Source organism: Micromys minutus (genome assembly GCF_963924665.1).
Source record: "Micromys minutus genome assembly, chromosome: 5".
Lineage (NCBI taxonomy): Eukaryota > Metazoa > Chordata > Mammalia > Rodentia > Muridae > Micromys > Micromys minutus.
This window is the reverse complement of record NC_137974.1, coordinates 82,125,211-82,153,197: the sequence shown is the minus strand read 5'-3', so window position 1 is coordinate 82,153,197 and position 27,987 is coordinate 82,125,211. Positions and strand designations below refer to the sequence as shown.

The window sequence follows — 27,987 nt, the reverse complement described above, 5'->3', positions numbered from 1 at the left end:
ATGGAAGGGGCAATTTTGCTATGTAATCTTTTACAACGTTGCTATAGTGTGAACAGTTAACATTAGATGTACCTAGCTGACCAATTCCAGGTTATCGAGCAGTGTTCCTTTCTATACGTGCAACATAGCACCACCAGACCTCGTTCATTTCCTGGACTGACACTGCGTTCCTGCAATGGCTCCTCTTCCACGATGGCCTCTAAGACTTGGTAAGTTTTATTCCAGCCTTTGATCCTAGGAATTTGACTATTTTAGATTCTCTGAACCTAGTACCTGGAGAATCCAGCTAGCCTGGCTACCAGCTGTTTGGAGATCCTCTGACTTCAGAGTGCCAGGATTAAAGATGGCTGCCACATGTGTCCCAGTCTTTATATGTGTGCTGAGTATTCAGACTCCGGTTGTCTTAGTTAGGGTTACTGTTGTTGCAATGAGATACCATGACCCAAAGGCAAGTTGAGGAGGAAATGGTTTATTGAAATTATTCTTCCACATTGTAGTTGATCACTGAAGGAAGCCCTGAGAGAATATCTCAAATGGTGCAGAAACATGGAGGCAGGAACTGATGGAAAGGTCATGGAGGGGTGCTGCTTACTGGATTTCTCCCCATGGCTTCCTCAGTCTGCATTCTTATAGAACTCAGGACCACCAGTCTAGGGATGGCACCACCCACAATAGGCTGGGCCGTAGTCAACAATCACTAATCAAGAAAACTCCCTACAACTGGATCTTACAGAACCATTTTTTTCAGTTGAGGTTCCTTCCTTTCAGACAACAGTGGCTTGTGTCAACCTGACATAAAGCTATCCAGCACACTGGTCTTCTCGGGTGTGCAACAAAAACTGTCTGCTGAGCTATCTCCCTGCCCTCGTGGTTATAAGGATTGTCAAAGCACTGTCTTACTATGCTGTGCTTTGCAGCTTCATGGGTTTTGTTGTTGTTTTGGCAGGAAATTGGAAGGAAGGCCATGAACTTCAGCCAAATTATGGCTTCGGTGTGGAAGTATTTGGGACCAGCCCTTCTACACTCATCTTCCAATGGTGCATTCATTTTGTTTTGCTGTGTTGTATTCCATGACAGGGTCTCACTCTGTAGTCCTGGCTCTTCAAGAACACACTATGTAGACCAAGGTGGTTTTGAACACACAGAGATTCACCTGTCTCTACCTCCTGAGTGCTAGGATAAAGGGCATGCACCACATCCATCCTGGTGGCCTATTTGGAAGTAGGGCAGTTCTATGGCTCAGTTCTCAATGCATATGGTAGCACTTTTAACATCAGAATCAGCTTGTTGATAAGTCCTGGATTTATAAACAGTCTCGTAGCCTACTCGCTTATGTTTCTGTCTGTGAGATCTGTGCTATCTTTTGAGGTTTGTAGGTTGGCTCCTTCTTCTCCTCTCAGTTGTTTTCTAGCCGGGATTGGAGATTATTAACCTCACTTCTCTATGGACATCTCAGTTGAAAAAAAGAAAGGGAGGAAAAAAGTATCAATAGGAGTTCATTTCACTCTATAGGGACACCATATTTCTATACCTAAGAGGACAGTCTCATTCCTTGGAGAAACAAGTTACTGAGTATCTAGTGGCATTCTTGCTTCAAAAACTGGATTGTCTAAAGTCTGGGCAGGGACCCAGGAAAGGAATGAGAAAACCTAAGAGAAGGAAAGGTTATGGGATCCTTCTTCAGTCTTCATACTCCATCTGCAGGTCTGTGCTCAGCCCTCAAGCCCACTTGTAAGACTTGTGCTGACTCAATCTAGACCAGTAGATACCAGGAAAGGGGGGAAACCTATGGGCTTTGCATTCTTGTTCTCTCTAACCCACATGCTTTTGTTCAGTTTTTAAAATCTGGAGTCTTCAAATGATTTTTTTTCTACAGCTCTATCTCTCTGTGTAAAGAGTAGGGAAAGGAATAAAATTAAAATGGCACAATACACACACACACACACACACAAACTATGGTTGGGGTTAGAAAGGGGTGGTTGATAAGTAGATAAGGGAGGGGTCCCCATTACAGCAGCAAAAGCCAGTGACCTGAGTTGCTCCCATCTCTCCCAATATGGGCAGGAACAACCAGCCTCTCTTTTCAGGCTGCTGTGCTGCCCAACTTGTACTGCCCTAGTCTCTTGGGATGTGGACAGAGAAGTCTTCCCAGGCTACAGAGAGGAGGAACTGAATGGTGCTGGGGGAGAGGCCTGGGATTAGAACATACACAAGGAGTGACAGTCATTTGCCCCTGCCCCCACCACCTCCCTAAGGGAGGTAACTCTGTGGGGGTTGGAGGGTGGACACCAGAGACCGGCAATGTTTCTTCTTCCAGCATCTGGCAAAAGAGAGAACAGTCAGAGCCTCCAGGGCAAAGTACTTAACATCCACATCCTGGTTGGGGGCCAGCTTCTCCAGGATGAGCTTGACTTTACTCTGCAGGTTGCTGTTACCAAGAATGGGTCATGTCTTCTGTAGTGACTTGGCCACATTGGAGTGGACATTGACCACTGGGTCCCCAGCCAAACGAAGAAGCGTGTAGCACGTGCTTGGTGGTAATATCCTGACCACAGACCTCAGACAACACATTGATGCAGGAGAGTGTAGTCATTCAGTACAGGTAGTTAGGGTCTCCAGACATGGCTAAGACTTCGGGAACGATACTGGCATGGACCTATTCCTTCCTCAACCTCTCCACTAGCTTCTTAAGGTTGCTGGTGGCAGCTTCTGATACCACAGACATGATCCACTAGCCAGGCCGTACACAAAGAGTTAAGTTTCTCATCAAAAAAATTCCACACCGAGCTGTCCACCCGCAGAGGCATGTGTTCAACCATGGCCAACGGAACTCACCGCTTGGCCTCCTCAGCTACCTCCGAGATGGCAGAAAGCAGGGGTTGAGAGAGCCGCTGGATGCCAATTCACACAATCCAGGTTGGCGATGATGCTCATGAGCGCCTCGGGACACTCATCCTTTAGCTGAGCCAAGAGCAGGGGCAAGAGGTGTTCGACGGGATTGTCCTTGCCCAGAATAGGAGAGAGGCCCATGATGGCTGAAGCCAGTGCCGACACGACATGTCGGTTGGCGTCTGACACAAGCTCCTTGATGCAGGGCAAGATCTGGGCCATGATCACATTCTCCCGGCAGTCAGCGGAGAGATTTTTACGGAAATCGTTGACCTTGGGAGAGGCCGCGGCTCTCCCCTCGGCCTCAGTCTCTCATCAGGTTCCGGAAGGCAGGCACCAGATCTGCCTTGGTGGTCCCAGGCCCCACTGCTTTCTGGAGCTCTATGAGTTTGTCCGCCACCATGTAGCGGACACGCTGAGGCTTGTCCTCAGCAACCTGTCGCAAGGCCTCCAGGCCCTCCTGGGGCCGAAGCTGGGCGAGATTCACGCATGCCTCTACGGCCAGCAGCCTCGTCAGAGTCCTGCTCGTCAGAGGCCAGCTTAGAGAACATGGGGATGACCTCACTCTCAACATTGTCCAGCTCCAGTACCTTGGTAAATTTCCCCAGCTTGGAGGCAGCGGCCCGCCGCAGCATGGGGGTGTCGTCGGAGCACAGGTTCCAGGAGTACTCTCGAAGTTCTGCCTTCAGGACACTGGATACTCGGGGGTACCAAACTGAGACCACAGGCCGAGGTGCAGGAGGTGAACCAATCTCTAGCAGCCTCTTCACCAGAGACACAAAGTGAGTTTCTATCGGAAGGTCATGAGAAATGGCCCGCGAGGATTCTACCGCCTTGTATCTTTACTACTGTCTGTCTGTCTGTCTGTCTGTCTGTCTGTCTATCAATCTATCTATCGCACTACTGTATCTTCCACTGTGGCCACTGACTCGAGGGGTCGCAGCAGACAGCGCATATGCTCAGATCCTACCACTAAACTGGTAAAGGCTCCCAGATGTTCAGCCAAAGCCAAAAGGACCTCGTCTTCATCATAAATGGTGTCCCCAAGGAAGGGCAGGAGCTCACTTCTGGTCCATTCAACCCACAGGGCCGAGGCAATGGTGGAGAATTTCTTGATACTATTGAGACAAAGCTGAACATCCTCATTGCAAAGTTCATCCATGAGCACTACAATGGCGTAGAGTGAATTGTCGCTGTCGGCAGCTGCCATCATGGTTCCCTGGGGTTTCTATCTGACAGCAGCGAGCTCCAGGTGGAATCCGGGCTCAGGCAGGGCAGTGCCAGGGCCAAAATGTTTTTTCGCCATCTTAAAATTTAATGTTATTTATTATTGTCCTGTGATTGGATGGGAGAAGGAGAAAGAATGAGCACACTTGCACATGGTATGGCATGCAGGGAGGCCAGAGGAAACGTTGAGAATTTGTTCCGTGTGCCATTAGGTGTGAGCCAGAGGTTGTAGTGGGTCACCAGGGTGCACTGAAAAGTGTTTCACCTATTGAATCATCTCACCAGGCCTCAGAGTGACTTTTCTATGCATGCCACCAGATTGTTTGGCTGTGATGAAGCTAGCGTCTCGGTTAGGGTTTCTATTTCTGAGATTAAAACACCATGAGATAAAACAGCAAACAGGGGAGGAAGGGGTTTATTCAGTCTTACAATGCTCAGGTCCAATGTCCAGAGAATACGAGCTGGGAATCTGGAGGCAGGAACGGAAGCAGAACCACGGAAGAGTGCTGGTTACAGCTTTCCTATTTATGGAGTCTTCGACCTTCATACTCATAGCCTCCAGGGCCAGCCCAGGGGTGACACTGTACACAGTGAGCTGTGACCTCCTACATCAACTGTGAATCAAAACATGTACCACAGGCTTGCCCACAGCCCGATCTGGTGGTAGCTCTCTCTCAGCCAATGTTCCCTCTTCCAAATAAACTTAGTCTGTCTCAAACTCGCATAAAACAAGCCAGTCGTCAGGACTGTGTCTTAATTTTTTATTACTTGCAGTGCTTCCCTGGGAATAACATGAATGTTATTGAGAACTGTCTGGGAGAGCCTACAGGGTCCACAAGGACAGGTCTGCAGAGTGTTCTAGAAGGACGACATCCTCACTCAAATGGTGATGCTTCTGTTATACCGAAATAAAGCATTGTGGCCATTGTATTTGTGCAATGTGTGTAAAACGAGAGGCAGGATGCGTGGGCTCATAGTCTAGATGCTGCAGCCGGACAACAGGGCTTTGCATTCTACAGAGTCTAGCTGCTAAGCCCAAGTCTAGAACACATGGGGTTTTGTTTTAACTATTTCCCTTGTTTGAGTTGATATGCACGGGGTAAATATATTAATAATATTTTGTCCTAGATGTGGACCTGTCTTCCTCACTGGACCCAGCTATGGGAAAGAGGACATTCTATAAACGTGGACTCGGTTTTTCTGCTTTCATGGATGTACAAGTCTGAGGCTCTGTAAAACCAACGGCTTGGGCGCTCAGTTATCTTGGAACAAGATAAACCTGGCTGCACTGGCCAGAAGAGGTTTCTGAGTCTATGATCTCGGGGAGAGGCTGACAAGAAACCCAGGAAATCTGGCCATAACCAGGGCACAGTGGTTCAACAAGTGTGGGTTCCTCCCCACTGCGATTCCACAGCAGTCCTTCCCACAAAAACTTCCTCTAGGGATAATTTATGCTCTTTGGTTCCACTTTAGCTCTGAGATTTCCAGCCAGGATGCTGCTTAGCGCCAAAGCCAAAGTGGTTTTTATGATGTGGTTCTTCTGCGAAGGAGGATCAGAAGAGCGTTTCACACAGGCACCCAGTGGGCAGATGTCAGCAGATGGCCCACTCTGCCCGGGGACCCCATTCCATGCGCAATGGATGTGACCTGGGAGCCAGTTCATGATGGCCTTTGCTGCCCACATGACAAGCCACCCTGTTCCATCAGGAAAGGTGGCGTTCAAAGGTCGCAAACAGCCATATCGACTAAAACCCTGTTTTAACTACAGACTGACTTATGAGCATCCAATTCTCCTTGCCAATCAAAGTGATGACCTGGCCCTTCAACTCATCATTTTGTTAAAGAGGAAGACTTCCCCTAAGATGGCTCAGTTAATCAGTGTCCATTCAGGGTACCACTCTCAGCAGCAAATGGCTCATACAACTGCTCTATTCTCACTGCTTGTCCACCGATGTGTGCACTTATGCCTCAGACTCTGCTTGACCACTGCTGTTTCTCCAGATTGCAGATAACTCCTAATTCATTCCTCATCTCTTAACTAAACTAATGGTCTGGGACAAATTAGTCTCTATTTGCAGAGACTGGGGTTAAGATTTGATTTCTGCCCAAAAGGTCACTAGCCAAGGAGACAAGGAGAAATTGTAATTAGCTCAAACCTGTTCCTAAATCTAAATCCCATGTAGACTTTACCAGCCAAGAGGAGGAATCTGCCTTTTCTGTTATATACAACTTGAGAACTCTGAGTCAAAATGTTGACACTCTGCGTGTTGAGTGTATTTCTGGCGCTAGTGACTTGTGATGTGACATTCTCTTGCAGTACTGAACAGGAAAGAAAGCATAACTCGCAGTCAGCTCCTTAGTCACAAGGGGAATGACCACCTTTCTATAGTGTGCCTTCCTGAGCTCAGACACGGGATGAGCTCACTAAAACCATTTGTGAGTCATGATATTTTCTGCCAACAACGGGTCTCACGCACATTACCCAACAGCAGGCCTAGAAACACATACCTAGTTCATGCCTTCAAATTGGTCATGTCCCCTCAGACCCAGGAGATCATACCTATTTCTCCTCTGTAGAGTTGATGACTAAGCATGCAGCAAAATTTCTTCACAGAAGGACTTTAGATGGAGATTCCATCACTCATATCTAACAGAATAAAATCCTATTGATATGATTGTATATACATACAAAACATATAATACATTCATTCATACAGTGCAAAACAGGCATGCATACATGTTGGACGGCCTGTGGAGCTATTTCTGTTGATTCTGCTTCGGCTCCTTGGAAACTCTCGGGGAACTGTGTGCTGAGCACACGGCAGAACTTTGGAGTATTACTTGCTCTGTGTCCTTTCCAGGACTTCAGACCCTAAAACCACTGATGCTGCTCTATTCCACTGACTGTCAAGATTCCTTGGCGCTGAGAGCAGAAAGGCTCAATTTTCTACCAGCCTGATCCACACAGCAAGTTCTGCCCATCAGCACATCTTCTGGTGGCTGGAGAGAAGGAGGTTCTGAGCGCCGTGGCTGGTCCCTGCATCCGGCATTCCGTTCTGAGCTCCGTGGCTGGTTCCTGAGGTGGGCATTCCTCCCAGGGGTTTCTGCGCCATTGGGTCCTTTTCAGGGGAAAAGCCTTTCGGAATAATTCTGAGCCAGTTGAACATAATCCTGTTGGCGTTCTTCACAGGCATATGGTAACGTATTTGGGTCCAGAACCTGGAACTGGCGTGGACCGACTTCAAGCCTTTCCACGTGACCGTGGGGAGAACCCGCAGAGCCTTTTTGACGAGGTAAGGAAGAGATTCTGGCTCTTGGAAGGCACAGAACTTGATTAAAATCAGTTTCAGTGTTTGATCAACCAAGGCAAGGTTCACTGCAGCTTGTAGCTCAAAGACACGGGGTCCATTGATGTACCTGGGACTCAGAATAAATATTCCTCTTCTGCTTTTCTTAATGATGTTCACAATGTCATCTGTATACACTAGAGACAAAAATAATGACTTTCAACTGCTATTATTAAAACTTGAGTCACGATAATTTTGAACCTTCCAGAGATGTCTGGAGGGTTTCTTCTAACTTGAATACTTGGGCAAAGAGATAAGGAGTAAGGACCCCCACCCCATTATTATCACACTCTGAACTGCTGAAGATGTGGGACAATACCCACAACTGACTTGTCCCTGTATCCTGCCACCTTAAATCGCCACCTAAACCACCTGAATCACGTCAGAGCATGACTGAGGAATATGGTACAACCCCAGCAACTTGTGGAAGTCTCTGGGACAGAGAAGGCTAGTCGGCCATTTGAGGCCTAGATGGATCATGTGTGACAGCCAGCTGAGAAGCCTGCTACACCTCCTGCTGGAACAGAATTCTGGAAGCCAGAAAGGCCATCTGTTCAAGATGAAAGCGATTACTTCCCAGGAAGGATCCAGGGAAAGCCTAGGTGGCTCTCCCAGGGGCAAGTATTATTTATTCTTCTGAAAATAGATATTTCTGGAAGACAGAACATGTCTCTGGACAAGAAGCACAGTTTTCTGTGTTCTTATCTATCATCTAAACTCATTAAAAAAAAAATCAAAACACCAGAACCATGTATCACAATGAAGGCATGACCGAAGAAGCTGGGATCCACGGTGGGCGACTCTTTGTGTTCTAATTGGTTCCTTGGCAGGCAAAACTTACCTCCTCCTGGGGTCACATCTCTTTCAAGCAAACACAAGCTGTATCCGTACATGTTCTCTAGCACTTCTGGGAAGAGAGTCAGAGCCAAGTGTTCCTCAGTCAGAGATCCCATGTCTTCAGTCTCAGGAGAGCTCCAATTCGCATAGGATACAAATGCATCGAATTCCTTCTTATCTAAGGGAACAATAAACAGCACCTAAGTCCCGTTTTAGTTTTTTAAACTCTCTTGGTATACACACTTAGGGAGCATGCTAAATGGATAAGAAATAAGATCTGGGATCCTTACCAAAAAAAAAAAAAAAAAAAAAAAAAAGGAATTAAAAACAAAGCCAGCAGATGCAACCATCTTAAAATCGCACCGCAGAGTGGTTTTGATTGTCCATATAAAACCCAGTGATTAATTTACTAAGCACCCCTGTGTCCTGGTAGGGGATAGATCAAAGAGCTGGGGCCTCTGGGATTGAATCTCCTATGCTTGGGAGTCGTTTGTATCTGCAGTGATTCCAGCTCATTAGTTGCAGATCAAAGAGGAGCCTGCTCTGCTAAATTGTGATAATAACCAGAAAGCAAGTGTCGTTAAGATCCAGGTCCAGTATCCATCGGGAATGGCGGAATACTTACAGCCATGTACTAACCACAGACAGTTCACTTAACAGTGGGCATCTCACAGTGGAGGTTAACAACACACAAGTGACTCCCATGGCCCGTTGCTGCTACTGTCATCCCAACGTCATGTCACAACACATTTCTCCCATGTGCAGTAGGTCATGCTGGTGTGGTCCTCTATGTGCATGACATACAGAAGCATGGCCCCCTAAGCATGTCCCCTACACAGCACCTGACTGTGTCACTGGCTACACCTTTGTCAATCTTCACTTGACATTACTGTGAAACACACTCCCACTTCCAATCATGTTTGCCTTTATCAGCAGCCTCACATCCCTGGCCTTTAACGAGTCTCCCGATTGGATAAATGTTCTCTCCTGCTTACCCAAGTGTTGGTTGTTTTGTTCACCTAAACCTAGGAAAAGTCGGTTTGTATCTATGTATTCACATATGGAGTACCCGCTCTGTAGTGTCAGGCTTACACTCTACAAGGAGCCCACAGCGTGTTGTGTAGTTGACTATACTGTCTAGGTTTATGCAAGCACACTATATTTTGTTTCTACAAAGAAACGTGGCCTAAGGGGACATGTATCTGAACATACCCTTACCGTGAAGTGCCGGAATCATGGGACAGTAGTTGTGTCTGTGTGTGAGGTGAGATCAGTAGAGATCCCTCGCAGGATGTCAGTGGTTGCACGAGGTAACAAATGCTGCCGGGCTACAGTCTCTGGTTTTCACCCAGCCCTCTGGTTATATCTGAGAAGCTACATTTACAGAACTAATCTTAGGATACTGCAAAGGTCTCTTTACTTCTATTGATAATATTATCAGGCAGAATAGTTGTGAGATACAATAAAAAACCTAGAAAAAACCTCACATATTAGCTCACAGGCTTTGGGATGGAGCAGCTGAGTTTCTACTTAGTCTGTTCTGTAATCTCCGTCTATGGTGTTGTTAGAAAGAGTGTCTCAGGCCGTTCGGCAATGTGCTTGTCCAATGTGAATCAAAAGAGACATATCGAGGGTTGATTATTGTCCACAAATAAAACAGGAGGCTCGGAGCCCCAGAGCTCCAGAGGCTGGTTTGTGAGGTACTCAATTGCCCATAGAGGAAAGAGACTCTGGGGTGTGGCCTGCAGCTAAGAGCTGGTGTGTTCAAATGTGAGACCTTGAGGTACAGGTAAAGAAGACACTCTGGAGAGGAGGAGAGGAAGACACACATTGTATGGAGAAAGGTTAAAAAGGGAGAGCACCTTTACTGAGGAGGGGGAAAGAGAAAAGTAACGGTGGGTGAATATCGTTAGAGATGTTTTTAAAAGCTAAATAAAAAATAATGTGTAACACACCATAGCTGCCTCTATTCCTCCCAGCATTTTGTAAAACGGCAGAGTTTTCTATAATTCAAAAGATAAATGTATTTAGCAATGAAATTACAGAGTGTGGTGTTAGAGGACCTGCGTATATTCTCCTAGTATTATTTATTTCTAAGTGAAGTTTAGACATTCATAATAAATGCTTGGTTGGGCGTTCATTGTGTAAACTAATATCTGTTTGACCAGCAGAGGGCGCTAAATCACTGTGTGTGGGAACCCAATCTCAGAGCCAATCAGTTTAAAAGTGAAATGACAACAGACTTTGAAGGCTTCCTATGAACTGACTCTGCTTTGTAAACTCTAGAATCTTAAGGTTAAAAAAAAAAAAAATCGTTTCGGTGAAAGGGGTGCGGACCCACCTAGGGAAGACTGTTTAGATTTTTGTTCCATTCAGATAAAAGAAGCTAATTACACAAAAATTCTGAAAATACTTTTGGATTATGGATCTCAAAGGATGTTATCAATAATCAATCTAAAAACAAAAAAAAAAGAAAAGAAAAAAGAAATGCATGTATTTCTCCTGTTTTCTTAGCTTGGTTCTGGTGTGTGTGTGTGTTGGGAAACTGACCTCAGACCTGAAACATTTTTTAACTTCCTTTTCTGGGTGCTGTTACATCTGCCTGCAAGCCACTGGCCTCAGGAGGAACCTCCTAGTGAGGGTGTTTACACCGCAGGGAGACCTGCTACAAGCAGCAAAGTTGTTCACTGATGTGCAAATAGACTGACCTGAGACTTCCCGGGAAAGCTTAGAGTAGCATTCTAGCCCATGCAACTGGATGGATATGATAACCATGTCGTGTGGGTGAACTGACAGAAAAATCATTATTAATAATAGTAGCACTTGCATTTTGTCCAACTTACACTTGCGTGGGACAAATCCCTAGCCTGCTGTGTCTGGTTTTCATGTGGCCATAAACCCAGGTGACGAGTTTCCTAAATCCAGACTTACAGACTCAAAGTCAAGATACAGCCTCTTCTGGTGGTCGAATATGAAGATTGTAGCTTTGTCTTTCTCTAAGGGGGCTGTGAGGATAACAATAGTCAGCCCTCAGGCGGGGCATGGGCTTCATCCTCAAGGGACATTCATTGCCGACCATATTAAGTCTCTATAGACCAAGGTACCCGTCTAAAGGCAAACCATGCCTAGCCTCAGTGAGCTCGCATCCTCTTTGCCTGATGCTATTACAGCCCTGTTTCATGGACGAGGAAGCAAGACAAAAGGCTGCCACTTGCCGAGTTGCCTCATATTGGTGAGCATCAAGAATGTTTTCAAGACCCAAGAAACCCACAGAAGTGTCTTCTATGAGGTTCCTGGTAAGTAGGATGAGATAGGATACTTCCTTCAGTCTTCCCTGGTGTAAAGCCAGAGCAGAAGGAGGAGGAGGAGAAAAAGGAGCAGAAAGAGGAGGGGAAGAAGGAGGAGGAGGAGGAGAAGAAAAGGAATGAGGAAGAGGAGAAGGAGGAGGAGCAGAAAAAGAATTTAAGCCTGAGAGATTAGACATTACCTATTAGCCATTAGCTACCTCTGACTTCTCTCATTGGTCGCTCTGGCAGACAGGAAGCATGTAACATAATTCCTAAGACAGCTCTAAAAAAGCCAGTAGGTAGGCAGTAACACATCGGCTACCATGTCATTTAATCAGAGAGTGGCATGCTGGGTGCTCTTACCCCTCAGAGTCTCATCTTTGTTCTTGTAGGTTCTGCACAGCAGGACAACTTCAATCCAGTGCCAGTAGAGCAAAGCAGCTGCCACCAAAATGCCCACCAGCATCAAGGCCGTGCCGAGGAGGATGTATACAAACATCACTAAGGGAAACACAGAGCTCTGAGCAAACACATCTGGACCAACACACCCTATTATGGATTAGAAACCACTGTTGCTACCTCTGTCATCTTAAGTCTGGATGGAACTGTCCACAATTAACTCTAGAGAGCCGGGCAGATGGGAAAATCCTGATCTCCAAGAGCCATTTGTTTTATTCCTGGGAAATGTCTACACAGCTCATTTGTACCTTCCTTTCGCCTGCTATAAATTACATTTTTGTGTGCTCATCCCAATGTGAAGTCTAAACATCCCTAGACCGGGAATGACATCAGCATCACCCTGCGTGCCCCATGATTCATTTTATAAATAAGGGATGCACATAGAGAAGCCAGTGTCCCAGCACATGTCCAGTGTCACGCTATGGCTGGAGGACATACACACTGTTGGCTTGTGTTCCAGGCATTGACTGAGCAAGTCCACGATCACCTAACCTTATCCCTGGACATCTTGTTAAGGACTGAACTGTTCCTCATCGGGCATTTCTCCTTGCTGTTGTCAAGTTCTCTGGAAGCCAGGCAAGGCAAACAGCAAAGTAGGCAGGATTGGGGATTCTTGTAGGTGCAGGTGGGATAAAGGGGCTAACGGAGTGTTTGAGAGAATAAGTGGGGAGGGTACATGAATAGGTGACAGCAGGAAGGGACAATCCGGGTGAGTTGGGTAATAGGCTCTTCCGTGCACAAATGAGTTGTTAAGGAGCCAAGGTCAAAGTCAGTTGTATGGCTATGGTCAAGACCTTAAAGGAGTGTCTGGGAAACACTCACTACAAACACTGACACTCTTCTTTGGGAAAACGCCCCTTCCCCTTTCAGAAAGAACAGTTGTCCATCTTTGGCTTACCTCCTTCCTTCTTCCTCAGATGGACGGTCCGTGTCGTGTTCCCAATGGAGTTCTGCGCAAAGCAAACGAACTTTCTGCCGAGGTCTCTTTGGGTGACTTCTCTGAGGAAGATGCTATGTTCAATGACTTCGTTCTTCAGCGTGGACTGAATCCTGGGAAAGGACGGGAAAACGCACACCCACTCAGGAAGATCAACTGCCATTCAGAGGCTGCGCTCGGAAAGCTGACAAAGAGCCACTGGGAGTTTCTCATAAGACCGTAGAAGATCAGAACCAGAGAAGGCTTGTTCTTGACCAAGTGATGGAATCTAGGGGTTTACACTAAAGTACAAGTTACTTGTGACCCTCCTCTGGACTTTATTATAAGAATCCCCCCTGGGGAATGAAGACTATTTAGAATTTAAGAACAGACTCAATCTGTAGTGTGTTTCCTTCCCAAGCATGAAGGCCTAAATTTACTCTCCAGAATCTATGTAAAAATCCAGGTGTGGTAAAATGTACCTGTAATCCCAGCACTGGGTAGGCAAGCCTCAGTGCATCCCTGTGGTTCACTGGCCAGCCAGCCTAGTTTAGTCAGCAAGAGATTCTACTCTCTGTCTCCCGAAAAAGGTTAGAGACCTTTGAGGAATAAAGAATTATATTTACCTCTAGCTTCCAAATGCAACCACACACATGTGAACACAGACCTGCACACACACACACACACACACACACATACACACACACAAACACACATACACATACACACGTACACACACACCACACCTAATTTCTCATGAGGTTTACTAACAGATGTGTGGCTGAGCACTGGCTATTGGCTCTTTAATCTCTTCCTTCCTCCCCACAAAAGCTCTAAGGAATCATGGTGTGCACATCCTGACTTGGTAGTGTCAGAGGTCAGTCTCAGAGGAGGATGAGTAGAGTTTGGCCACAGTAGTCACATCACCCTGCCTTATGCCCCACCTCCAGCTGGCCACCCAGATATCTGCCCCACCCAGAAAAACCATGACTCTCTGCATTTACTTAGTTCCCATTTTCTATGACTGCACTATTCATTGGTCACATTAAGGGACTGTGTTCAAATGGATTACGCTGCCGTGAGCCTACAATTAGTCCACAGGCGCTTCCTGCTCACTGCACATCCTGAAGTGCCCATGGCTTCTACCACATCTGTCCCTGTGGTGACCTTGCCAAGTGGAGGTTTTCCTAGGTAATGGGGCCTCACAGAAGGCCGGGGTTGCCTCGGCACTTCCTGGAAAGCAGACTGAAGTCCACAGGTGAGGTGGTTTGAGAACCTGGGCTCTGCCTCGCTTCTCCTACATAGACTCTCATGCAGCATCGGTTAGAAATCCAATGTCTTCCTTAATCTTAGAACTTCTTCCTAAATGATGTTTCCCTTAGTAAAATCTCTCCTCTATTGTTTAACCTCTGTCTTTTAAAGTATGACATTTGTTCAGTGAAATTCTTTAAAAGCTAAAGGGAATGTTCTCTGTATTTTTTTGGGGGGGGGAGTCTAATATAGAAAATTGGGAGGATACATCTTCTCCTGGTGTGCCTGACTGTCCATGATGGGCCCAGATTTCTTGCTCTAGGATAGAGACTTACTTCTCTAGATATTGGACGGCTTGCCTCTGAAGTTCTACAGCTTTCCTTTCAGCTGATCAAGTTCTCTCTCCCATAAACTCTGGGGTGTATGTTCGTCACAGAGAACAATAAATGAAGTCTAGTTACTATAACATGTTGCAGCCTGACGCTATTCCAAGACAGGTATCTCCCCTTCAGGCTCCGCCCCTGAGTAAGCATATCACCAACTCTCTTTTGTCAGAATCCATGCTATGGTGCCATTTCCTTAACACACTGAATGAAGGCAGAGCCAGAGTTGAAGATCTGCTGGGGCAAGAACAATCCTCTCCCACTTGTTTTTAAACCCCTGTATGGGCTGAGGATTTGGCCTAGTAATAGAGTTCATGCTCAGTATAGTAGATGGCCCCTGGTACCAAGACAAAATACGAAAGCCTTGGATGTTGTTCAGTGGGTAGATTGCTGGCCTAGTATGCATGAAGTTATGAGTTCAATCCCAAACATATAGAAGACAGGTGGTAGTTCATGCCTACAATCCTAGCATTTGAGAAGTTCACATTTCTTTTACATAGAGGATTAGAAATATAAGAGATCCTGTCTCGAACATTTAAATTAAAAACACCTTTAACAGTTTAAGGTGTTTTAAACCATTGAGCCAACACCACAGGGTACTTAACACAGGCAACATGTCTCTAACATGACTAAGTGATAGAGTATTAGGACCACTCTTTTATATGGCTCCATCATGGACTGAATGTTCTGTATACGTAGTTTATTTTACAGCCCCATGAGAAATGGAGTGCCTCTGGGTTTTAAATAAATGATAGATGAGAGATAAGAGATAGATGATAGATATATACATACAGACATACAGACAGACAAACAAACAGACAGACAGACAAAAAATAGGCAGCTGATAGATGATAGATAAATAGATAAATGAAAGATAGATAGATAGATAGATAGATAGATAGACAGACAGACAGACAGACAGACAGATAGATAGATATGCCGGTACATAGATATGTAGGTACATAGATATGTAGATACATAGATACATAGATAGTGCTCATTTATTTTTTCACCACTAGTAGTCACTAGTGGTTACCCCATCACCATAAACTCTGTTTTAGCAATTTCTAAGGGTATGAAAGCACTAGTTTGAGTCACAATCTTTTTACCTTTTCTTAAATCCTGGAATTTCCCACTCCTGTGTAGACTCTTTGACATACCACTTTATCACAGGCTTTGAGTTTCTTTGGAAGCCAAACTGTACTCTGCAGGGTAGAGTTAGAGACTTTCCTGAAAATGCAGAGGTCAAGAAAACAGGAAGGGAGCATATCAGAACACTGATGTAATGGAAAAGACCAGAAGGCTGCATCAGGATGTAGGCAAGTATCAGTCAAGTGGGTACCAGGAAGAGCCAAGCACTAACACATCCTACTTAGCAACACAATTCTGCCTACAATTGTTCCTATTGGTTACGTTGTATACCTCAAGTGTGTAGCTATGCCCTTAACATGAGGAAATTCACAATCAAGTTGGAGCTCTATGAACAGGCTTGCTCTTCAATTTAGTCTTTAACATTAGTGATGATGTGTAAGATACATCAAAATGATCATTTGACTAGCTGATATTTACATATTGGATCAACATCATGAGTTTACTGTGAATGGAAATTCCTTTAGAAAAACAAAAGAAAAATACAAACAAAAAAATGTACACACACACACACACACACACACACACACACACGCTACACTGAACTGTCTGCAAGGCCAATTAATAATGGTTAGAACTTCCATGATCATCAAAGGGTTGGAATGCTCCAGGTCCACAGTCTTCTTATAATTGATCTTGGGCCTTTTTACCCTTAACAGTCATTCCTCTCCCACCTCCATAACTGACTTTTCATCCATAGGATGATTAGGATGTATTAGTTATTTTTTTAAAGAATATATTGGCATAACAGACCACTGGATACTACCAACCAAAATGTTAAAACTGTCATCAAACATCTGAGGTCTCCCCAGTGGGCTGCAGCCTGTGTATCTGATCTTACCCCAGTGTCTTAAATTGTTTTCTTTTTTCCTGTTACCATGAAGTTTTATGAAACTTATCTTTTTGGAATATGGATTTTTGGGTAACCCAGATGTGTGTTCCTAGGTAACACTCACTCATACCGGACTCCAGAGTAAACAACCTGCTGTCACCTTTGAGAGGAGAACTGTGATTTCCCACAGACATTACTATGACCATAAAAGGCCCAAGACACATTGTTAATGAGGCTGTGGACCTGGAACATCCAACCCTTCCACGATCACTGAGGTCCTAGCTATCAATTGGCCTTGTAGAAGGTTCAGTATAATGTGTGTGCATGTTAGGGAAGAAATCCTTTAGATTCTCAGACATTCAACATACCACACAATGGATGGATGGATGAGCCATGCATGTTATTAGACCACCCTCCCTCTTCCTACCTTCCCCATCCCCCATCCCCTAGCATGGATCATCTCTCCTCCGCTTAGAAGTGACTTGTGTATGAATGGGTGGGGACTCCCCTTGAAAGCTTATCTTTGGATCTTGATCTTTTCCACTGGCAATGCTTTAAGATTCACTGATGCCGTCCTCAACCAGGCTGTGTGTTTTTCTGCTTTCTGTGACCCTGTTCTTCCTCTTCACTCCTGATATTTCTAGCTCCAGGATGTGACCCTAGACTGTCATAATCGTATATTTACATTTCTTTGGCCAAAACTAAGTGTTCATAATTCAAGTGCTAATTATCGCACTGAAACACCAGCACTTTCTTTCAAGCATAACAATTTCTTCTCAGTTGTGTGTAAAACAACAAATAAAGGGTAAAATAAAAGGTAGCCAGAAGACGGTCAATGTCTCCTCTCTGCAGAAGTAGGTGCCACTTTGAAATATACTCAAACAGGAGCTAAAGCATTCTTCTATAATTTTCTTAAGGAAGAGCCCAAGAGTCATAATCAGAGGAGTTAATGTTTACTTGTTAAATTCATACACGTAACCTAAATGAAAACCTATGCATCTAAAATACAAAACCAGTTTATCCTCTGAAGCTCACCCGGCACTTAGAACATGTTTCCTTACACTACCTCAATGGAAGATCAGGAGGCCAGTGTGATGAGTGAGGCTCAGGATTTAGAACCCGTGAGGGGCCAAGTGAAGGGACGCAGCTAATGAGCTAATGCTCTAGCTCGAAAGTCTAGTCGTACTTCATGTCACACTCTGATCTACTCCCTGAAGCCCAGGGTTATCCAGGGATGGTAATAACCGGGCGGCTTACCAAGCTCTGCGTCCAGTGTGTCCGCAATGGGATCCAGAATGTCTGGCTTCACGTTGACGTCCTTATCTGAAAGTTGAAAACAAAAATCACCCTTTGCGTTGAGAAGTCTGAAGGCCTGCTCACTGAAGATTTGGTGATATTACGTCAGCACCTATATAAGATGTTGGTGCTCTTTTTAACTTTCATTTTTTTTTTTATTTTACCCAGAATGCATAAATCTTGGAATTGAGATGTCCACTCAGAAGTTTGCTTGCTCAGGGCTGGGGTTTTAGCTCAGATGGCACAGTGCTTACAATGACCTAAGTCTGATCCATGGAACCATTAAATATTACCCTCCCAGGTGTATGGCACCCATGTTGGTATGTGTGGAGAAACAGAGTCACACAGACATCTGGGGCTCACTGGATGGACAGCCTGGCTTACATGACAATTTGCAGGGCAGTGTGAAATTCTATCTCAACAGAAAGTTATGGCTTCTACCTGGGAAGTAAAACCCAAGTTTGTACACTGGATACAAGCACACATGTGTACACGCACACATGCAGACACACACACATACACACACATACACATACATACACACACATACACACAACATGAAATGGCGAGTACATCAGGGTACAGATGCTAGGTACAAACTAGATCTTCATGTATCCATCTTTCCCATGGTAAATGGTCTCTCTAGTCAGCCCTGGACTAGCTGCAGACTTGAACCTCCATCTGTGTCTCCTACGGGAAGATTTCTTCCTAAGACAAGGACCTTATCCATGCCCTCCGCCCTTGTCTCTTCTTCTGCACTGGGTGGTGATCTCCTGTTTTCTATATCTCTGACTGACAACACAGTCATTTCTGAGAGGTCAGAGGACTGGTCCTTAATTCAAAGTTAACACAGACATTTGGTGTCTGTTCAGGTGCGGCTCCAGCATGGCAGACAAGACAGGAAAGACTGGCACAGATGCACTAGACCTTCCAATGAGAGGAGAAAGTCCTACCACTGAGAAGCTAGGGGCTGGTGGGTGTCAGCATAAAAGAGTATTCACACATCACTTGCAGGAGAAAAGGGAGCAGTATTGACTATGCATAGAATTTATCTTCGAAGGAGGACTCTCAAACATGATAGAGCTGTGGAAAGTGGGGGAGGGGCTCAAAATAAACAGAGATGTCTCAATCTTAATGTATCCCAACTGGACTGTATCTCAACAAACCCCAACTGGACTGTACCTTGCAGTAAGAAAACCAGGAGTAAACTCCATCAATGATTTCACTAAGAACTAAGTCAACTATGCTATTGTTCTTTGGAAAAACTCGTCGGTGACTAGTTCTGTTACTGTGTTTTGACCCCAGAATACAAGACTGAATAATTTAAAATTACCATTTGGTCATGCCATTATATGTACATCTGGTAAAAAAATTATGAAAGATGAGAAGATGCAATCCAAAATGTAAAAAATATAGGGTGAGATGTTTGAAAATTTTTGTTAGTCAGGGAAGAATAAATTAGGAAGGGAGTAAAAAGCACTACTCAATTCCAATCAAAAAGTCTCATGGCCCCCAATATTATTTAGGAATATATAAATTTTGTTCATCATGAATGGGGGGGGGGGGCAACTGGAAAGCATCACCTTAGTATAAAAGTGTGTGTTTAAAGGTGTAAAAGGCAATATTGTATTTCATCAATAGATGCATGCATGTATAGAAAAAGCATAAATTTAATCTAGACCAGGGGTTCTCAACCTGTGGGTCAAGACCTTTTTAGGGTTCTCAGGGGTTGGCTAAGACTATCAGAAAACACAGGTATTTACATCAAAATTCCTAATGGTAGCAAAATGATAGTCATCAAATAGCAACAGAATAGTTTTATGGTTAGGGCTCACCACCACACAGGAAGCTGTATCAAAGAGTCACAGCATTAAGAAGGTTGAGAACCACTGATCTAACCTATAATGTTCCAGTGCCTCATGGGAAGGGGATAGGGCACAGATCTCAAGCTGTAGCAATGATATCCCTTTTCTTAATAAAACAACACAAGATTTTAAACGTGAAAAAAAACACATTAGTACATTTCAAACAGGTATGTGAATGTCACTCAATGCTTCCTGTAGAAGATATATAATACATATTTAATGCTAAAATAAACCAGGGGAAAGGAATAGATAGCCCACCTTAAGACAAGGGGAACACAACCCAGAGCCTCCCCTCACTGTGTGATATACCTTGTTTGATGGAGACACTGGGTTTCCCAACATGCAACCCTTTAACGGTTGCCAGTGTATGACTATCTCTTTATAATGTAAAGGTAAATAATGACTTAACCAAATAAAGATGATTCCCACTGGTCACCAAGGGTTCAAGAAAAGCCACTTACCAATGGTTCTCACGTGAACCACAGCTCGGACTGTCCAGGAACTCACATTATCTGACTGAATGTAATCACATACGTACAAGCCTTGGTGGAAATCATAAACATCTTCCACCTCAATTGGGTTCTTCTTATACTCGGGCAGGAGTCTTCCATCCTAATCCAAAGGACAAGAAATTAAACACCTTTCTGTGACCCCAGAGTTCTTACTGACATTCATTTCACCTGTACAAAAGCTTCAGAAACTCTGGACTTAGGGTCAAACAAGAAGCTTTCTCTTAGAATCCTTCTGTGACTTTCACGAGACTGCTGTAGTTCCTCACAGACTAATCTGGTCTCATTCTGGCCCACAGCTGCTTTACACGCCTGTCTTTCCCTGAGGGGCTGTGCTCTGTGGGATCCGTGCATTTCCAAGGCCCTCACAGACTTGGAGGCAATCTGCTGTTAAAGGCACTGCCTTTTTCTAGTAAGGATGACATGGGGTACATCCCTGTTCATAGTTATCGAAAGTATTCATTGTCCCTAGGAAACAAGTGAATTATGGGTATATGGTAAGGAGTAACCATGAGTCTCTTCGCCCAGCAGAGAGCTCACCGGAGCACATAGCAGCAGTAGATCTTGGCTCACATAAAACAGGGCTACCTCCTTGAGTCTGAGCAAAGTTGTGAGGAACGCAGAGGAGCCAATTAAAAATCAATTTCACTTTAGGATAATGTAGAGCAAAGCTCTGGTATGCGAAAGAAGGCCAAGGTGAATTCTGAATGGTTTTGATCTTTCTCTTGTAAACAGCTTCCTTAAGGACATGTGAGTTTAAAAGAGCACAAAGCAAGAAAGTGTTAAAGCAGGAGAGTCATGTGATAGGACATTTTGAGAGAAGTGTCTGAAGCTGGCTGTGGTGTTCTTGGAGTCTGAAGTAAAGACTATTATAACCACCTTCTTATCAGCAGGGTTTTTAGGGCACTGCAGGGGCTCAGTCAATATCTGTGGAAAGATTTGACACCACCGTCTGAAGTCCTGCAGCCTAACTCCCTCTGTGATGCCGCCTATGACACGTGAACTTTCACTTTCCCATGAGCATCAAGAGTAGTTCTTTAGTGATTATGATTTAAGGATCATAAAAATGGAGAAAGCAGAGACCAACTGCGGAGAATCTGATCTCTACACAGACTGGGAAACTCTCTCCTACGTATGACTCCATGTGGTTGTCATTAGGTCACAAACCTCCCAGATGCCTTTTCTCATCATGTCAGCTGCTGTGACTGATCATCAGCCTTCTTCTCTCAGCTCTCCCAGCTGGCCAGATACCCCACTTCGTCCTGGTATAGGGCACAGACCTCCCTCAGAAACCTTTACTAAAGGCACTTTCCATGGCCTAGGGGACAGCCGCTCTCTCCAGATGCACTGTAGTCAGTAGTTTCACTACCTCCCTTAGTTTCTCACCTAAAGGATAATTCCTCTCAGAGTGCCACTTTCTCGAACCACTTCTCTGTTTTCTCTCCTATGACTTGTCCAGGGGAGTGTCTGACTTGGGATTCCCATGGATTTCTATCTCTTTCATTTTACAAACAAGAAGACAAGTATTTCATCGTTTAAGTAAAAACGTAACAGGAGCATGCCCAGTAAATGAAGAACTGAATATCGAATGTCATTTTTTTCTGACTAAGAGTCTCATTTGCTGCTTGAGGGATTCCCCTTCCACTGGTCTTGTCACAGGTAGAAGCAGGAATTCCCCCTCCTCCAAGTGTCTGGGGCAGTTCCTGTGGCCCAACAGAAAACTTCTCCTGGAGAGCCACACGTTGGTCATAGAGAATAGTTACAAGACAGGTGAAAAAGTCAGGGTGAAAGGCAGAGGTAGGGAGCTTTAATACTTATCAGGTGATTGTAAAGACCAAGAACACTCGTGAAGTGAATAAGAAAAAAGTTCCAGAGATAATGCTTTAGAAAATCCACTAAAAGCATCAAAAGGGCAGAGCGGAGACTGTGGGCAGTAAATCTCTGAGAGTCTGATGGAATGATGAAGCAATACACCATCACTAAGAAAACCCCAGTCGGTCCATTGAGGGGTGTAGATGGGAACTAAACAGACCTGTTCCTCATTATATAGAGAGTGGCCACGGCTTAGTGTATGCCATTCAAAGGTTTTGTGAAATGAAACTCAAAAGAAATGTCAAAGAAACATGTGGAGAGATGTGGAACTCATCAGTCTATTCAGTCACATGCAAGACTGGCAGGAAGGAAAGGCGGAGACGCCTGCCCAAAGTACTATGCTGTGCTCCTCCTCGGAGCAGTAGAAAGTAAAAGTACAAAAAGGGGGCATCCACAGTGTGGCCTGTGTGAAGAGTCAGGGATCCTAGGAAGAACCAGTGGGAACCAGATGGTCAGGGGTACAGGCAAGGAGAAGAATGAAATCATTCTATCATTGCTAGTAAGAGAGCAATTGCTGTGGTTTTGTAGTGTACTATTTAGAAGCTTTACTATCAGGCATACTAGGGAGCACCCCAAAACTGTAGGGTTCTCTTGTAATAGTGTTCTTTATCTGGGCTTCCCCTGCCTGTTCTACAAGGGACTTCTTAAATTTTTATCCCATTCTCCTTGATGGTCATGAAATGGCTACTCACCACCATCATCGCATCTGGATTTAAGCATCTCAAATCTTTGCCATCTATGATCGATCCAGTTTTTATTGTCTACAACTTGGCAAACACCATGAATTACTGTGAGCCAAAAAAATTGAAAATACTATGATTGCCCGCTTAACTCATCCCCCGTCAAAGCATTTGGTTATTCCCCCTCTTCCGTAGAAGTGTCTCTTCCCTTCATTCGCTACCCATTGCTAGTTCTGCAGATTTGAATGCACACAGGCAAAGCTCAAACATGCCAGCACAGTTCCATCCCTGCTGGCATGAGCATGAACAATCCAGTTTTTATTTCCAGTCCAGTCGAGTGTACACTAGGTAAGAACTCTGCGTCTATCTCACCAAGCAGTTGGCCAATATTTTCACTGAGTTGGTTCGTTCTTTCTTTGTTGCAACATTATTCTTTCTTAGTAAGAACCTCCATGCAATCTCTAGCTCTGGTCACCTGACAATGCTAAACTTATGCTTCAGCCCTGTAGTAATATTCATTTTAATATAATCCATGGAAGTTAATAAACCAGATGTTTTAAATTAAGGGTCCAATGTCAGTTCCTAGCCAACTTACTGAGTATATTATTGAACAGATGGTGTATGAACAGCTGGGAAGGAAGTAATGATTAATATCAGTCAGTTTGTGTTCACTAACTACCAGCATATAAAAGTCATCTAACTTCCCTGCATAACTGAGAACTTAGATTAGAGGTCCAGGGCCCTATAGTAGGTACAGTTGATCTTTATTCTATGGTGTAATTTGGACAATACTTTCATGATCTCCCTCTTAAACAACAAGATACTTATGAGCTGAACAGTAGAAAATGTGGGTGCCTTTTCAAATAACTGAACAGTAACATCCCCCAAGAGGGATGCTGTGCAGCTGTCATTCAAGCTCACTCAGGAGCCTCCCCTCCTCCCCACATCTTTTTTTTTCTTTTTGATCTTACAGGTTTTGCTTTGTTATATTATAATTTAGGATTTTGTGTTTTTGAAGGATTTCTGTGTGTCCCAGTGTGTGTGTGCATATGTGTGTGTGTGTTTGTGTGTGTGCACGTGTGTCTGTATCTGCATCTGTTTGTCTTTCTTGTGTTTTTTTTTTCCTTTGGTTCTTCTTTTCTGTCATTTGCTTGTTTGTCTTACTCTGGTTTGATTGTTTGGTTGCATATTTGCTTTATAATGACAATGAAAGATAGGGTGCAGATTTTGGTAGATAGTGATCAGGTAGGTGGGGGCAACCTGGAAAGGAGTTGGGAAAAAGAAACCCATTATCAGAATATATGGTATATAAAATATCTATTTTCAATAAAAATTAAAATCATTTTAAAAAGAATCACATGGTCATGTTTAATCTATCAGCTTCAAAACTCTGAGTATAATACCCAGTACACTGGATTACAGGATTCTAAAATCAAAACCCCCGAGTTTCTTAACACAGAATGATTAGCTAAAACCAATGCATTAGAATCTAACAGGAGTAAGCATAAAGTTCAGAACATGGATTACTAACTCTAACTCTAAACACACAGTTGAAAATGTTCCTCAAATTGTCCAGTCTTACTTCTTACGAAAAAGGATGGTGTGGTGGTGGTTTGACTATGCTTGGCCTAGGGATAGGAGCTAAGAGTTCTAAATCTTGTTCTGAAGGCAATCAGGCGAAGACTGTCTCACAGAAAGCTAGGAGGAAGGTCTCAAAGTCTCAACCCCAGAGTGACACACTTCCTCCAAGAAGGCCACACCCACTCCAACAAGACCACACCTCCTAATAGTGTCTCTCCCTGAGTCAAGAATACTCAAACTACCACAGAACATAAACACAGCTATCAGCAGAATTCTCAGCAGAAACTCTACAGGTCCAGATGTGAAGATATGATATATTCTGAAGTCACTGTGTGCAATGAGAATAGCCCCATGGGATAATGTATTTAAATGCTTGGTCCCCAGTTGGTGGAACTATTTGGGAAGGATTAGGAGGTGTGGTCCTGATCAAGGAGGTGTGTCACTGATAGGGCTCTGTTGGATGAGCAGTCATGTGTGAGCAAGCACTTGAGAAAACCATAGCACAGTGAAAACATGGAATGTTACTGTTCTGACTCTTTGCTTACCACTTTAGTCAACCTCATCACAAACTTTCTCTTGTGCCCTTTCTCTCAGCTTCCTGCCACACCTACAAGCTTTGTACAAGTCACTGATCACCTGGTGACTTGGTGCCCTTTCTTTAACATCCTCCCTTGTAGAAACTCTTGTGATCCTCTATGTCCTTTAAGACTTTAACCTGTCCTGAATTTACAGACACCCGTTTGTATCCTATCATACTAATATTCTCACATATTGACCTTTCCTTTGACACTGACCCCAAGGGTGACTCTATCAATCTGAATAGCAAGCTGTATTCTACATAAGGACAAAACTATTTTAGGCCTTTTGTTCAGGCATGGGCCAGTTTTCATACAGCTCTGGGCCTTGGGCTCTCTAACTCACGTTTCTGTAAAGCACCCGTAGAGACAGTACCATAAAACAATGTTCTTAGACCAGTTTTAGAAAATGCATCCTTACCTTGTACCAGGTCATCTCTGGACTTTGTACATCACTTTGGCAGCTGAGACTGGGACAATGAATGGAGCCAGTGCTACCAAGTAGTAGGATTTGCTCATCTTGTGCTGAGTTCACACAGGATATGTTTCTCTGAGGCTTAACCTCTATGACTGTCTTGACACAGCAAGCCATATCCTGGGGCCTTCTAAGAGATAGAGAAGGTCCTGTCAACACTTGTCTAGATAAAAGAAAATTTGAGAGTATTCTCAGATTGAGTTGATCTGGGGACATACCTAATTCTGGGTCTACAAATATATGACCAAATGCTGTTCATCTCTGGAGCTGATACATGCAGCATGCCTTTGTTCTGCATATAAGGAGAGTTTCTACTGATCTCCTCCAGTGGACTTCCACGCTGAGGTTGCATGTACCACTGGACATCAGATAGGTCCTTCTGACTGCCACTGCAAGGTTTGTGAGCAGGACCTTGAGTTGGTGACAGTTGACTTATATGGGAGAAATTTTGCTTCTGAAGCTCTTGTAAATCACAAAACAGGACAAAGTTTTCCACACCCCTCGCAGAATATGTCCATAGAAGTTTTTTGGTGGCACAAACTGAAGATCACAGCAAATGAAATAACACAGGGAAACATGTTAGAAGGTGGAATTCCCATTTATAGTATGAATAGACTCAATATAACTAAGCTCTCTATTCTATATGTCCATTTTATAGATGAAAAAGAGTTCACATTCCGATTCCCTCTCAATGGGCCTGTGTCTTAATGTGCTCTGAGTAATAGAGTCACATACTCCTTATTCAATGTCCTCAATGAGAAACCAGCTGTGGTTATCTGGCTCCCCCAGGGGTATGTTATCTGCTGAAAGCAGGCCTGATCAGAAATCCTCCTCCTCCCTCTTTTAACAGTGAGAAGATGCTGTATACTAATTAGCCCATTATCTGTCAGTTCAGACTTTGACCACAAGACTCACAGCATTAATATATATATATATAAAAACCCATACCTGAATGATTAAATCCTGCGGTCTTCTCTCCCGCAACAAAGCAAAGAAACACCCAGCCCAAACAGAGCATGGTGCTCCTTTGCTCCTGTCATGGCTTCAGTGACGTCTCACCACCAGTGTGGAGTGTGTAGAGAGGTAAACCTCTTTCTCTGGCATCCTCTTCACTTATAAAATAGGAAATGGAGAAATCAAAACCTGTGACCAAGCTTCAAGTCACACAGGAAACTCTGAAAGAGTACATCCCACCCGAGCAGCCTTCAGAAGCTCAGAGTCTGTGTGGGCATTTTCAGAAGTGTGAAGCAGCAGCATCTGTGTCATCTCTAATACATGCAAAAGAATCACACAGGGTCTCCTGAGCACATTACATGGGCTCTGGGGTATCTGCTTAATAACATTCTTCTTCATGGAATTCTCCTTCTTTCTTGTAATGCTCACGTCTACTGTCTATTATTAATTTAGAAAAATAATGTTTTCCCCTGCAAAGATGAACTGGTTTATATGAAAAAAAAAATGTGGGCAGATCTCCACATTTAAGGAAGCTGGTGACTAAACTCCTACACATAAAACCTCAGAGTGTTTATAAGTTATTAAGCAGTAGTTTAAAATTATTTATTGGATAAATAGGGGTAAAAGCTTGTGACTTGAAGGCACCACTATGGTATTTTCAGGTATAAAAGGAAAGATCATGTGTCTTTAAAATTGAAAGCCAGACCTGAGCTGGATTCAGCGTTTGTCTCCTAAAAGTGACCATAGAAAACTTTAAATAATTTATAAGCAATGACCACTAGGAACTTGCAAAGTATAAATTTGATGAGCATGTAATTTTGAGGAGAAGGTAAAATGTTTACTTATAGGGCACTATTGTCTAATCTGACATTTAAAAAGACAAATTTTGGAGGATAGATTTTTTTTCTGTAAATGTCAGAAACCACCAAGGAATTGTGATCCTCCATTTGCTGTGGCTGCTAAAAGATGGATGACTAGAGTAAGGAGGGGGGGCTAAGATCTCAGGATAAAGAGGATGAAGAGAGAGTGGGGTAAAACTGTAGGCAACGATCATCTACTATTAGCAACATGCTGAGTGGGAAGACATGAATAAATGACAGCAAATATTAAACACTATTCAAACATATGGACAAGCTGGGTGGTCATGGAGAGGATGAAGCTGAAGAATACAGAGAAATTGAATAGCAGAACATGCTGAAGCAGTGCACAAGAGCATCAGTGAACATGAGCATCAGTGCACATAGCCCCGGTGCACATCAGCATCAGTGCACATCAGCTCCCATGAGCATCAGTGCACATATGAGCCACAGTGCACATCAGCATCAGCACCACTGCCCATCAGTAGACATCAACATCAGTGAACATCAGCTCCCATGAGCATCAGTGCACATATGAGCCACAGTGCACATCAGCATCAGCACCACTGCACATCAGTAGACATCAACATCAGTGCACATCAGCACCAGCCCATGGCAGCAGTGCACCTCAGTGCACACCAACAGCAGTAACTGCAGATCTTCTGAAGGGAGGAAAGGCAACATCACCCTCCTTTAAAAGCTAAGCCACAAAGCCCTGGCTGAAGACTCAGTACAGCTCCCAGTTC

General features: G+C 44.1%; 1 protein-coding gene and 1 pseudogene across 2 annotated transcripts; both read right to left on the bottom strand.

Annotated features, from left to right (window-relative positions):
• Positions 1–2,250: 2,250 nt before the first annotated feature.
• Positions 2,251–4,099, bottom strand: LOC308421212 (serine/threonine-protein phosphatase 2A 65 kDa regulatory subunit A beta isoform-like; annotated as a pseudogene). The gene is made up of 2 exons: positions 3,791–4,099; positions 2,251–3,734 (listed from the first exon to the last, which is right to left on the bottom strand). The product of its transcript is annotated as a serine/threonine-protein phosphatase 2A 65 kDa regulatory subunit A beta isoform-like (transcript).
• Positions 4,100–7,097: 2,998 nt separating this feature from the next.
• IL18RAP (interleukin 18 receptor accessory protein) lies at positions 7,098–26,448 on the bottom strand (the record flags this gene model as incomplete). The annotated part of the gene is made up of 10 exons (XM_080917486.1): positions 7,098–7,600; positions 8,305–8,478; positions 11,951–12,088; positions 12,945–13,096; positions 15,706–15,826; positions 17,835–17,900; positions 20,200–20,350; positions 25,377–25,560; positions 25,649–25,970; positions 26,379–26,448. 10 exons carry the CDS (start codon positions 26,446–26,448, stop codon positions 7,098–7,100), a joined length of 1,881 nt encoding a protein of 626 aa, XP_080773612.1.
• Positions 26,449–27,987: the final 1,539 nt, after the last annotated feature.